General features: G+C 38.0%; 1 protein-coding gene across 7 annotated transcripts in view; it reads left to right on the top strand.

Moving 5' to 3' along the window:
• CLASP2 (cytoplasmic linker associated protein 2) overlaps window positions 1–13,230 on the top strand; it is a 223,769-nt gene that overhangs the window by 182,025 nt on the left and 28,514 nt on the right. For 5 of the 7 annotated variants that reach the window (XM_027769656.1, XM_027769657.1, XM_027769658.1 and 2 more), the window contains 5 exons: window positions 1,804–1,967; window positions 3,003–3,081; window positions 7,571–7,714; window positions 8,815–8,958; window positions 11,503–11,609. In XM_027769656.1, coding sequence (XP_027625457.1) covers window positions 1,804–1,967; window positions 3,003–3,081; window positions 7,571–7,714; window positions 8,815–8,958; window positions 11,503–11,609 — 638 coding nt within the window. Of the gene's footprint in view, window positions 1–1,803; window positions 1,968–3,002; window positions 3,082–3,213; window positions 3,265–7,570; window positions 7,715–8,814; window positions 8,959–11,502; window positions 11,610–13,230 lie in introns of all 7 variants that reach the window. The other 2 variants (XM_027769655.1, XM_027769654.1) reach the window with 1 other exon arrangement.

Genomic DNA, 13,230 nt, shown 5'->3' with positions numbered 1-13,230 from the left:
GTTCATAAAATGTGAAAGTTGACTTAGGCATTCTAATGTCTATAATTTTCAGAATAGACTTTCATATAAGAAAGCTTAAAGTTGAAGTCCTTAGGAGAATAAGCAAGAGCTGAAACAAGGATAAAAGTGAATCAAAGAATTAAGAGTGGCATGCTGATAGACCAGCTTTGGGGGGAGAACAGAAATCCCTGATTTATAGTGGGTGCCAGTTTCTGAGGTGTAAATACTACAACCATGGCAGATTTCAAGCTAACGTCCAATTCACAGAATTCTTGAATATTTAACAGTAGACTAAGAGGCACGTCTCTGGACTCCCACGTAGTTGACTATGGTTCGAGTCCAGGATGCAGTGACTTAAACCTCACGCTGGGCATCTGTGAGTGCATGCCCAAGATCTACAGAGTGACTCCAGTACACAGCTGGACAGATCTGCGAGGCAGTAGAATACCAGATTACACTCGTCATAGGCTAGGTCTAGTGAAGATTCTTAGCAATATTCTGCGCCCTGAGGAGAAGGCCAGAGATTGTGTGTGCGTAAGAAGAGTGGAAGCAGACACAAAACCTGGGACCAGAGACTGCTAGAAAATTGAAAGTAGTCTGTTTCTGCTTTTAAGAGTATAGGGCAACTTAAGCAAATAGTGTATTGTTTATTTTTAAAATCAAATTTAAATGCTAAAATCTTACTTATTATAGAGAAAATCCTTCATTTTTAACATAAGAGAAAAAAAAAACAGAGTTCACGTATACTGGAAATTCCAGGAATACGTATACATTGAAAGTAGTGTGCGTAAGAAGAGTGGAAGCAGACACAAAACCTGGGACCAGAGACTGCTAGAAAATTGAAAGTAGTCTGTTTCTGCTTTTAAGAGTATAGGGCAACTTAAGCAAATAGTGTATTGTTTATTTTTAAAATCAAATTTAAATGCTAAAATCTTACTTATTATAGAGAAAATCCTTCATTTTTAACATAAGAGAAAAAAAAAAACAGAGTTCACGTATAATGGAAATTCCAGGAATACGTATACATTGAAAGTAAAGTTCTTAATTCTCAATTGACATCTGAGATTACTTTTGAAATAAACTTTTAAAACCTTTGTTTCTATCATCTATTGTAATTTGAATTTCTCTTATAATACAGCATAGCTAACAGTCTTAAGAGTATTTTACTCTATATAAAACTAAATTTTCTCGTATGTTGAATTTCTTATAACCATGTTGTAGGTCACTGTATTTTAATGAGATGTATCACTTGTGAACATAAGTTCACTTATCTTAGATCATTTCATTACATTTGGGGCAGTCTTAGTAAATAATATATCTCATACCAAAACATTGCAGCAATTGTCACTGTGAGAAATCTATTACGTCAGATCAATTCTGTGCTCTAAGGTGGCCATCAGTATAGTCCTCCTGTGATTTCCGCAGTGCCACTCTTCTCCACGGCCGAGAATCAGACTGTAGTTTCCTTCCCGGTATTTCATACCACCTGGATTTCAGTTCAACAGTGTGCACTGTGGCTTCGTTGATAACATTAGGTGTGCCAGCCATTATGGCTAAAGTTTCTTTACCAAGTGATGCTGCATGGAATAGCTAATTGTCGAACTTCTGCCGAAGTTGGATAACAGTTCAAACGTACTCTTGTATCACAGAGTCCAGTGAAAAGCAAGAGAGATTGTTTTTCTGCTTGGCTGCCAATCGCTGTGCCTCTGATTCCTGTATTCCTTTCCATTTCCGTTTCGAATTGAGCATAGAGGTCAATATTTCCTCCTTTTTCTCCCCACCTTTCCCCATTATCGTCTATAGGTGTTCAGCATGTTCTTGGAGACACTGGTAGATTTCATACAAGTCCACAAAGATGATCTTCAAGACTGGTTGTTTGTACTGTTGACACAACTACTAAAAAAAATGGGTGCTGATTTGCTTGGGTCTGTTCAGGCAAAAGTTCAGAAAGCCCTTGATGTTACAAGGTAATGTTTTCTTTATATACTTCAAGTTTATTCAGTAATAATCAGGAACATTTAGTCCTTTTATTAAAAGTGTAGTTTTCTGGGGCCTGCAGGTGGCATGGTGGTTAAGGTGCTGGACTCCCACGTGGTCGCCCATGGTTTGATTCCCAGATCTGGCGGCTTGCATTCTCACTTTCTCTCTCTTTCTCTCTCTCTCTCTTGCTCACTCTTTCTCGTTCTCTGTCCCTCTCTGGTGGAGCACACCTACCCTATAGCAAGTTAAATAATAATAATTTAATCAATTAAACTAATAATTCATTTTTTAAAAGTTTAGTTTTCTAAGTTCCTTCAAACAGTTTAGACTGCGGGCTCCATTAGAAAATCATAAATGTGCTCATTCACATTTGTATATTTAATGCAGCGTTGTTCCTTAGATCAGACCCTCCTTTTGTAAAATTTTGTTAATAATTTTGAGTGATTCAAGAAGATATTTTATCTTAATTATGCTATATCTGCAAAGTAGGTTTGAAGATTTAATTCAATCTGATGTAAAAATAGAAGTGTTTCCTAAGTTTTAAAAATGTTATTATGCATTTAAATATTCAGAATCTCTTTTCAGAAGATTTTGAACCAATGATATATTTCTACTTTCTCGTGTAGATTGTTGAAGTGACTTATTTCAAATATCCATTTACTAAGTTGAGGTGAGTCTAGAATTCAGATTCTAGGTGTGGGGAAACATCTCTGAGAATGTTGAAGTTTTTACTAAATTCATTTTTTTTAAATTAAATCTATAGTTGAGGCAAGATAGACTATTATTTACTATAGTGTTGCTTCTTAACCCTGTACTGGGTTTAAATTCAAATGTTCATATTCTTCTGGGAATGCTTTTATTATATACTTTACCACATAGACTATACCATATGCAGATACTACTTTATGCATGCTTTTTGAATTACAGTATGTTTTGGAACTAAGCATAGTCTGTTGTGATTAAGTTTACTAGATGTTTCCCTGCTGACTTAGTTTTTGTTTTGCTTTGCTTTGTTATTTCAGAGAATCTTTTCCAAATGATCTTCAGTTCAATATTCTAATGAGATTTACAGTTGATCAGACCCAAACGCCAAGCTTAAAGGTAAAAATGTAAAGTCTCTTGAAGACATTGTAAGGACTTTAAGTACTTTATCAATAAAGTTACGTCAATATTTGTATTTCTGTCACATGAGCAGCTATTCAATCAGTGGGTTTTGTTTTTATAAACTTTCAGACAGTCAAGCCAGCACTTCGGGACCAGCTTCACTCTTTTTGGAGCTCCAAGGTTTTTTGTTTTTATTTTAATCTGCATTATTTCTTCTCTTAACTCTCTTTGTGATGTTTCAAATAATGTTTGTATGCATCTATATTCAACTACTAACCTTCGAAAGCCTTTACGCATGCACATATTTGATTTCATATGTTATTCAAATGCCAGGCTGTCCTTTGGAGAAGCTTACTGGGGATGTACGTTTAGAAGGCATCACAAGTATGGCCATCTAACCTTAAGCTGGTAATGCAAACTCGCTCTATAAAGTCTTACCTAATTTTATGTTTGTGATTTCCCAATATTTTTTTAGGAGTTAGAATAGCTGTAGAGTAAATAGTAAACAGAATTTTTTTTTTTATGTTTAATAATGTCTAATTCTCCTTAATGGAAATAATAACTTTTGCTTTTTGGTTCTTTTTTTTTTTTCTTTGAGTATATTATTTCAGATGTGTGCATAAAATTTGGAATCAAGATTAACTTTTTTCAGTTTTTATTTGTACACATTTTCTAGTTAATTTTTTTGAAAACTAGGAGGATTCTGATTTGTGATTTAAAATTATTATTAAATTTAACATAGAAAATAAAAATAAAATATAAAAGAATTCCTGAATTCTTTACCAAAAATGTTTTTCTTAGATAATTTTAAGATTATGAGATCAGCAGATGACATAATGGTTACGTCTCTGGACTCCCACATAGTCGACCATGGTTTAAGTCCTAGACCTGGCGACTTAAAAATCATGCCAGGCACGTGTGCGTGCATGCCCAAAATCCTGAGAGGAAAACAGAGAAGGGATTACAGCATGGCCATCCCTCTTGGGGAGTGATTTCTCACTTTCCGTCTCTCTGTTTCTCTGGCAAGTGTACATGCTCTTATAGCAAAATCCTCTCTACCAAAAAAAAAAAGATTAAATAAGATTAAAGTCAGGGAAATAACAAGCATATATACTTATACAAGTCTTATGTTTTTCTGCTCTATTCTGCACGAAATGTATTTCCACAAGCATTACTGCCCAGGAGTATTTTTCCCTTAAATTTCTGAATGCAATTGTGCCTTAAAAATCACAAGTTTGTTTCTTACTAGAGTTGACTTTCACTCAACATTTTGTTATTTTTCTCAGGGCTGCTTGGTGAAAGGGGTTCCATCTGTTTTGATTTTGAAAAATGACCTACAGAAGAATAAGTTACTTGATATTATTGACAAATATTTTCGAACTCATTTTACATCCAAGACATTGTACCAGGCACTTCTGAGAATACAAAACTTATCGTTTTAATCATTATTATCTATAATACATGATAAACTGTAAACTATAATAGAGATTTCAATATATGTACATATATTGAAAGTGTATATGGGGCCAGCAGGTAGCATGGTGACCGGGGCACTGGACTCCCACATGACTGTGTTCATTTGTATTGTACTTGAGGGTTTTGCTGAAACAGCAGATTGTAGGTATTCTTGCCATATACAGCTTTAAACACAAAGGGGTAATTGAGATGATAGACTTGTTGTTTACTTATCTATAGAGACCATTTCACTCTATAATAATAAAAAATAAAATCACTGAGTGAGTAGATTTTATGGGTTCTCACTGCAAAAAATAAGTATATAAAAGAACCTATTTGATAGTAATTAACTCAATTTAGCCATTCCACAATGTGCACGTATTTCTAAAATGTACATATATGGTATGCCCTAAATAAATGCAGTTGCTATTTATCAGTATAAAATGTGATGTTTTTCTTGCCAGAAGGCAATGTGTACTCGCCAAGAAGAGAGCACACTCCCCAGTGGGGCATGGCCACATCACAGTTCACCTTCGCCTTCCTCTATTTCTCTGTCCCATCAAGGCATTTACACGGTGTGTCTCTCAAGCCCCCAGGGCTAGATCTCAGCTGTAGTCAGCCCTTTGGGAACTGGCTTTCCATGCATAGCCCTTAACTGCTGTGCTAAAAGGGCCAGCCCCAAAATTAATTCTTTAAAGAAACGGAATATACAAGTAAACCCTGAGAGAATTGTCATTTAGAAATCCTACAGTATTGGGATATGTGACTTTGAAAATAGCGGTTCTCCAGATGAGCTCCATAGCCTGGTAGTTAAGGCAGCAAGATCCCACATGGCCTACCCTGAGGTTGTATTCCTGGTCCCAGTAACTTCAGAAATATGCCAGGCACATGTGTGTGCATGCCCCAAATCCCGACAGGGTAGAAAGGTGGAAAATGGATTGCAGCATGACCTTTCCCCATGGGGTATGTGCTTTGTCTTTGTCCTCCCTCTGTCCCTGTCTCTGTCTCTGGGGAGCAAATGTATCCTCTGGCAAAATTTTTTAAAAGGGGGCCAGCAGGTGGCATGGTGGTTAAGGTGCTGAGCTTCCATATGGCCTTCCACGATTCAAGTCCCAAATTCAGTGTCTTGGAAATCATACTGGGCACATACTTAGGTGACCAAAATCCCAACAAGAAAATGGAGAAAGGAGTGTAGCATGGCCATCCCCCCCAGGGGCTAAGGGGGCGTAATTTTTCACATTCTCTCTCTGTCTCTATCATTAAGTGCACACATCTATGGCAAACCTCCCCCCAGAAAAAGTGATAGATTCGGGACCAGCAGATGGCATAATGGTTCCGTCACTGGATTTCCACATAGTCAACAGCAGTTCAAGTCCCAGACTCAGTAACTTAAAACTCATGCCAGGCACATGTGCATGTATGCCCAACATCCACAGAGAAACATGAAGGAGAAGGGATTGTGCCATGGCCATTCCCCTTTGGGGAGTGATTTATCTCATTCTGTCTCACTGTCTCTGGTGAACACACATGCACTATAGCAAAAATGTCTCAGAAAAAGTTAAAGATTCAAATAAAATAATTCCTCTATTTATAAAAGGGTGGGGCAGCAGATGGCATAGTGGTCAGGACACTGGACTCCCACATGGCCAACCACAGTTTAAGTCCTGGACCAAGTGGCTTGAAAATTACTCTGGCTGCACGTATGTACATATACATGTGCCCAGAATCCCAAGAAGAGAAGGGATTGAGTTGTGGCCATCTCCCCTAGGGGGTGATTTCTCACTTTCTCGGGGGAGAAAGTGTCTTTCTCCAGCAAGCACACACACCCTATAGCAAAAACATAAATAAGTAATTTTTTAAAAATAAAAAACAGTAATTGTAAGCCACTTTTTATCTGTCCCAGTATACTTGAGAGAGGAAATATAATTTAACAGTAACTTACTATAAAGATAAAAATGACACAGTCTAAAAAGAAGCCTATGTGCTGATTTTGAAGACTGAGTAAATTCACACCAAGATTTACTAAGAGAGAGACCAGCAGATGAAATGGTGGTTAAGTCATGAGACTTCCATATGGCCAACTGTGGTTCAAACCCCAGACCTGGTGGCTAGCTTTTCTCACTTTCTCTCTCTTTCTCTTTCTCGTGAGCACATGTGCCCTATAGCAAATTTTAAAATAATAATAAATAATTCTTTTTTTTTTTTTTTCAAAAAAAGAATCACTAAGAGAATAATGAGACTTTTAAAGCCCACAAAAGATAATATTTTATACAAGTAAGTATTGTCTTTTGTCCAACAGTACTTGCATAAAACTTTTGTGGCACTTTTTTGAAAGGCAGTTCTAACAGTCGGTGGACCTATTAAGGAACCTGATCTCATTGTATGACTCTTATTGAATATTGACCCAAAAAAACCCTATGTGGCCCACCTTGATTACCAGTTTTGTTTCCAAAATACTTCATTTATTTCTTCAAAAATGAATTTACAATGAATTGATAATGGTGGCTCCACATGAGACTAGTCAAGGATCAGCCATGGGACCAGCAGGTGGCATGGTGGTTAAGGTGCTGGGCACTCCCACATGGCTGACCACGGTTCAGGTCCCAGACCTGGTGGCTTGCTTTCTCATGTCCCCTCTTTCTCTCTCTCTCTCTCTGTCTCTGTCTCTCTCTGTCAAATAAAAAATAAATGAATAAATAAATTTTTTAAAATTCAAAAAAAAGGATCAGCCATAAGGTCTGTACTCAGGTTCAAGGGGAAATTTACACTCTTGTCAAGTAGTTGTTCAAACTCAGGAAATGAAACTCCTGGAATCTAAAAGTTCTGATGTGTGTGAAAAACAAAAATCATCTCCATTATCACATACTTGTATCTCAGGTAGGTATGTGGTTGTATAATTTCTTTTACTTGCTGATATTGTTTGTTCATTTTCTGTTTGTCAAAAAATAAACTCTTGATTATTTCTGAAGTGTTGTCCAGTGTCTCACAGTGACCATTTTATTTTCCTTTCTCATTGCGCTTACCTCTGCAGGTGAAGGTTGCTATCCTTAAATACATAGAAACTCTGGCAAAACAGATGGATCCTGGAGATTTTATAAATTCCAGTGAAACTCGCCTGGCAGTGTCTCGGGTCATCACTTGGACGACAGAACCCAAAAGTTCTGATGTTCGGAAGGTATGCTTTAATATGAGGTCAGAAGATAAGTTGGAATGGAATGGAATGTTCAGTGTTGAAGGACATGCGTATGTGTATATTCTTGATTTGATTATTATACACATAGACGTGCCTTGTAAAACTATGCCATAGGGGCCAGCAAGGTAGTGCGACAGTTAAGGGGCTGGACTCTCCTGTGGCTAACTCTGATTCCAATCAGACCTGGTGCCTCCTTGCTTTCTCACTTTCCTTCTCTTCATCTTTCTCTAGTGAGTGCACGTGGTGCCCTGTAGCAAATTTTAAAAATAGTAATAATACATAAAATTAAATAAATAACTGAATTAAAAAAAAAAAAGATGACAGTACTGCCCAAAGTGATCTATAACTCAACTCAACAACCCCTATCAAAATCCTATCTAGAGGACCAGCAGTTAGTGTAATGGCTATGTTGCTGGACTCCCGTGTAGTCGACCATGGTTTGTGTCCTGGACCCGGTGGCTTAAAACTCACACCGGGTGCATGTGCGTGCGTGCCCAAGATCCCAAGAGGAGAACGGAGGAGAAGTTTCTCTGGATGGACTTCATTTAACCATCCTTCCACCTAGTAACCATGTATTAGGAAAGCTGAAGTAGTGGCATGTATTAACAGAGAAACCTAGCAGATTGGTTAACTTGCCCTTGTTTGTGAAACATACTTGTTAACTTTATATATTTTATCTTCCAAAAATAATTGGTAGGTCAGGTTTTTTTTAATTATTCTAACAAAGAAGCTTGAAAGAAAATAAGGATGGGCTAGCAGGTGGTTATGGTACTTAAGGCACTGGACTACCACATGGCCAACTGCTGTTCAAGTACTGGACCTTGTGACTTGCTCTTTCTCCTCTCTCTCTGTCTCTTTCTGGTGAGCCCATGTGCCTGTAGCAAATTTAAAAAGAATAAAGATAAATATAATTAAGTCTGTTAAAAAAAAGAAAGAAAGAAAAGGTAAATAAGAACATCTTCCTTTTCCCTGGGAAAAATGGCTAAGCCTGTGCTCTTGAACAAAGTGGTGAGAGAAGAAAATGGTTCCCTTTGAGTAACCAAAATTTATTAATCTACTTCTTGTATGTCTTTGTTCTTTAGGCAGCACAATCAGTGCTGATTTCTTTATTTGAACTCAATACCCCAGAGTTTACAATGTTATTAGGAGCTTTACCAAAAACTTTTCAGGATGGTGCTACCAAGCTTCTTCACAATCACCTTCGAAACACTGGCAATGGAACCCAGGTATTTTCACTTACTGTCTTGACTACTGTATGATGTGATGGTTTGTTTACCAATTGCATTCATTTACATGAAGTAAACTTGATCCTATATATAATTTTTACATCTGTGCTTGGCAGCATTTATTGAGCACAATTAACTCTGTCTTGGAAAGAATAGAATCTCTAGGCCTGTCGTGTTTCTATTATGATTTCTGCACACTAGAGTGGTGGTCAATGGTGTCCAGGGTATGAACAAGGAAAGCCAAATGTGAGTAGAACACAGATGAGGGTACCACTTCTAAGTGGATGCCTTTAGAATTAGGACATAGTCTTTAGGTGAATCAATACTTAATTAAGGACTAGCAGGAATACATTTTTTCAGAGCTAACACATATATTTAAAGGGTAGTGCTTTAATAAGTGTGGTCACATTTAATGATTATAGGCTTATAAGTCTATTTATGCTTGGATATTCAAGATTTTGTTTTGAGGAAGAAAGAACCAAGTGAGACATTGCAGTATTATATATAAATGATATGAAGTCATTTGTGTAATATGCCTAGAGAATCGAACTCAAGTCTTAAGAAAGAAAGGCCTTTGGGGCCCACCAAGTGGCGTGGTGGATCAAGGCGCTGGACTCCCACATGGCCGACTGTGGTTCAAGTTCCAGACCTGGCAGCTTGCCTTCTTGCTTTTTCTTTCTCTCTCTCTGTCTCTGGTCAAATTAAAAAATAATAATGACACATGGAATTAAATGAATAAATAATTCTTTTTAAAAAAGAAAGATCTTTGGAAACATAAATGAGGGCCATCACACCATGGGATGGATCCACATAGCTGATCTCCCCAGACCTGGCAGCTTGAGAAACATGCTAGTCACGAATGCCTGCATGCCTTGGGACCAGCAGTTAGCGTAATGGCTATGTCGCTGAACTCCCACATAGTTGACTGTGGTTTGAGTCCTGGACCCGGTGGCTTAAACTCATGCCGGGCGCATGTGCGTGCGATCCCAAGAGGAGAGCAGAGAAGAAGGGATTGCAGCATGGCCAGGGGGGTGATTTCTCACTTTCTATCTCTCTGTCTCTCTCTGTCTGGCAAACGCACGCGCCCTATAGCAAAAAATCTCTCCAAAAAAAAATGCCTGCATGCCTGAAACTCTGAGAGATGAAAGAGAAGAGTTTATTGCATGACCATTTCCCATGGGGGATGCTTTTGTGCTGTCTCTCTCTTTCTTTCTTTCTCTTTCTCTCTCTATACTTCTGTCTCTCTCCTGTGAACTCATGTGTCTTCTGACAAATCAAAAAAGAAAGAAAGAGGGATCTGCAAATGGTATAATTGTTATTTTGTCACTGGACTCCCATGTAGTTTACTGCAGTTTGAGTCCTGGACCTGGCAGTTTAAAATTCACACTGGGTATGTGTGCATGTGTGCCCAAAATCCCAGGAGGAGAGTGGAAGAGAAGGGATTGCAACATAGCCATCCCCCCTAGGGAGTGATTTCTCACTTTCTGTCTCTGGTGAACACATGCACCCTGTAGCAAAGATCTCTCTCTTTAAAAAAAAAAAAGAGAGAGAGAGAGAGAGAGAGAGAGAAAGAAAACATTAAATAAGAACGTAGATGCAGTGCCTTAAGGTAAATCCTGAGAGTTAAAAGCAATCTGGGAACAGGGCCTGCTGGTGTCATGATAGTTAGGACAACTGGATCCCACATGGCTGACGACACAGTTTGAGTTCCAGACCTGAAGGTTTGAAAAACAGGATAGGCTTGTGTGCCAGCATGCCCAAAATCCTGAAAGGGAAAAAAAAAAATGGAGAAGGAATTGCAGCATGGCCATCCCCCATCCTCTCTGTCTTTTTCTCACTTTCTCTGGTAAATGCATACACACTGTGTCAAATTTAAAAAAAAAAAAAGTAATCTAAGAACAATTTCTTGTGAACCTGTCAGGTATTTTTCTCTTTCTCTCTGTCTCTCTTTGTTATGGGCAGTATTAATAATGGTTGAAGGAAAGAAATTCTCTCAGAACAGGAAGCTCATTTAAAATTACTACTTTAGGGGCTAACAGGTAGTGTGGAGGTTAAGGTGTTGGGCTCCCATGTAGCCAACTGCAGTTCAAGTCACAGACTCAGAGACTTAAAAATCACACTGGGCTCCTGTGCATGCATGCCCAAAATCCGGAGGGGAGAATAGAGGAGAAGGGATTGAGACATGGCCATCCCCCTGGGGGGGTGGTGATTTTTCATTTTTCCTCTCTCTGTCTGTCTCTGTCTTTGGCGAGTACGTATATCCTGTATAGGAAAGAAGAAAAAAAGACTAATTAAGAATCTTGTTAAATTCTTGAGGAAAAGGAAGTTAATATTGGAGAGCAGAAAGTAGTTAAGGAGAACAGAAAAGGTCTAAAGAGTTAAATCAGGAAACATTTCCCTCCCAGAAGCCAACCATAAGTACACGAATATTTAGAATATTGACCTATAAATATGGTTCATCTTCATAATTGTATGACTTCTTTAAGAACCTTTTAATTGAACATACCTATCATGTGTTAATGTTTATTTGACTCCCTTCATCAGAGTTCTATGGGAAGCCCTTTGACAAGACCAACACCACGATCACCAGCCAATTGGTCCAGCCCCCTTACTTCTCCTACCAATACATCACAAAATACTTTATCTCCAAGGTAAGAAAAGGACAATTTTCCATCATCATTTATATTTGCAAATTCCCATGTTTAGAAAAAATAGACATTTACAAAATTCCTGTCAATTTCCACTTGACTTGAAAAGTCTTAGAAAATTCTAAATTTTTTTCAGTTTACTCAAAAGCTAGTCCTTTAAATAATAAGTTATAGGATCTAGAATTTTTTTTTATTATTTTATTTAATTTTATTTATTATTATTATTATTTTAATTTGATCAGAGAGGGAAAGTGAAAAAGCAAGTGCCAACCCCAAGACCAGGACTCGAACCACGGTTGGCCATATGGGAATCCAGCACCTTAACCACCATGCTACCTGCTGGCCCCAGATCTAGATTTTTTTTTTTAAGAGAAGACCTAAAATTTTTTAATAAGTGAAAAGAAAACCTGTTGACACAGCTTTTATAAATTACTGTGTGTTCCATTAAGTAATAATAGTTACAGGCCAACCTGGGGCATGGTTGTTAAGACATCTGGATCCTACATGGCTAACTGTGTACTTCAAGTACTGAACCCTACAGCTTAAAAAAAAAAAAAAAAACTCACTGGGCACGCATGTGTGTGTGTGTGTGCACCCAAAATCCTAAAAGGAGTGCAAAACAAAGAAAGGATTGCAATGTGACTGTCCCTCATGAGAGGTGCTTTCTCATTTTCCATTCTCTCTCTTTCTGGCTGTCTCTGGTGAGCACACACATGCTCTGGCAAATTTTTTTAAAAAATGACGTTTGGGACCAGCAGTTAGCGTAATGGCTATGTCGCTGGACTCCCATGTAGTTGACCGCGGTTCACATCCCGGACCCAGTGGCTTAAAACTCATGCTGGGCACTTGTGTGTGCAGTCCCAAGATCCCGAGAGGAGAATGGAGGAGAAGGGATTGTGGCGTGGCCAACCCCCTTGGGGGGTGATTTCTCGCTTTCTGTCTCTCTGTCTCTATCTTTCTGGCGAGCACACGCGCCCTATAGCTAAAACCTCTCCAAAAAAAAAAAAAAAAAGAAATTTATATTCCTCAGAGTTACTATATAAATCCAGTAAAGTATGAAGTATAAGTGGAGAGGTCAATTATAACAATGGATATTTACCTCTGATATTGATCAGCCACCTCTAAAAATGGAAAAAAAAATTAAGCTTATAGACAAAACAAAGAGAAGAACACATAGAGGCATATAATGGCATTATCAATACATTCTGAGAAAAAATATGACTGAGATTGTTTCTTAATAGAAAATAGGAGATGTGGGTAGTTTTCATATTCTTGTATAATTCGTGTATAGGCTGTATTCAGATGAAGTTCCTATCTCATTAGTTGGCTTTTTTTTTTCTTTTTTCTTAACCCTTTGAAAGAAAGTGTGCTTAGTAGTTCATATTTAGGGTTGTTAACTTGATTTTTGTTGTTAGCCATATACCATAGCATACTTCATGAGGTTATTGATTAACGTTGTAAGATACTGGGACCAGCAGATGGCATAAGGATAAGTTGCTGGACGCCCATGCAGTCAACCACGGTTTGAGTGAACACGACAGCTTACAACTCACACTGGGCACATGTGTGTGCATGTCCAAAATCCCATGAGAAGAATGGAGGATTGCAGCGTAACCATCACAAT

The sequence above is a fragment of the Tupaia chinensis genome, unplaced genomic scaffold (assembly GCF_000334495.1).
Source record: "Tupaia chinensis unplaced genomic scaffold, TupChi_1.0 Scaffold150166_1, whole genome shotgun sequence".
Lineage (NCBI taxonomy): Eukaryota > Metazoa > Chordata > Mammalia > Scandentia > Tupaiidae > Tupaia > Tupaia belangeri.
This window is presented reverse-complemented; position numbering and strand designations above follow the sequence as displayed.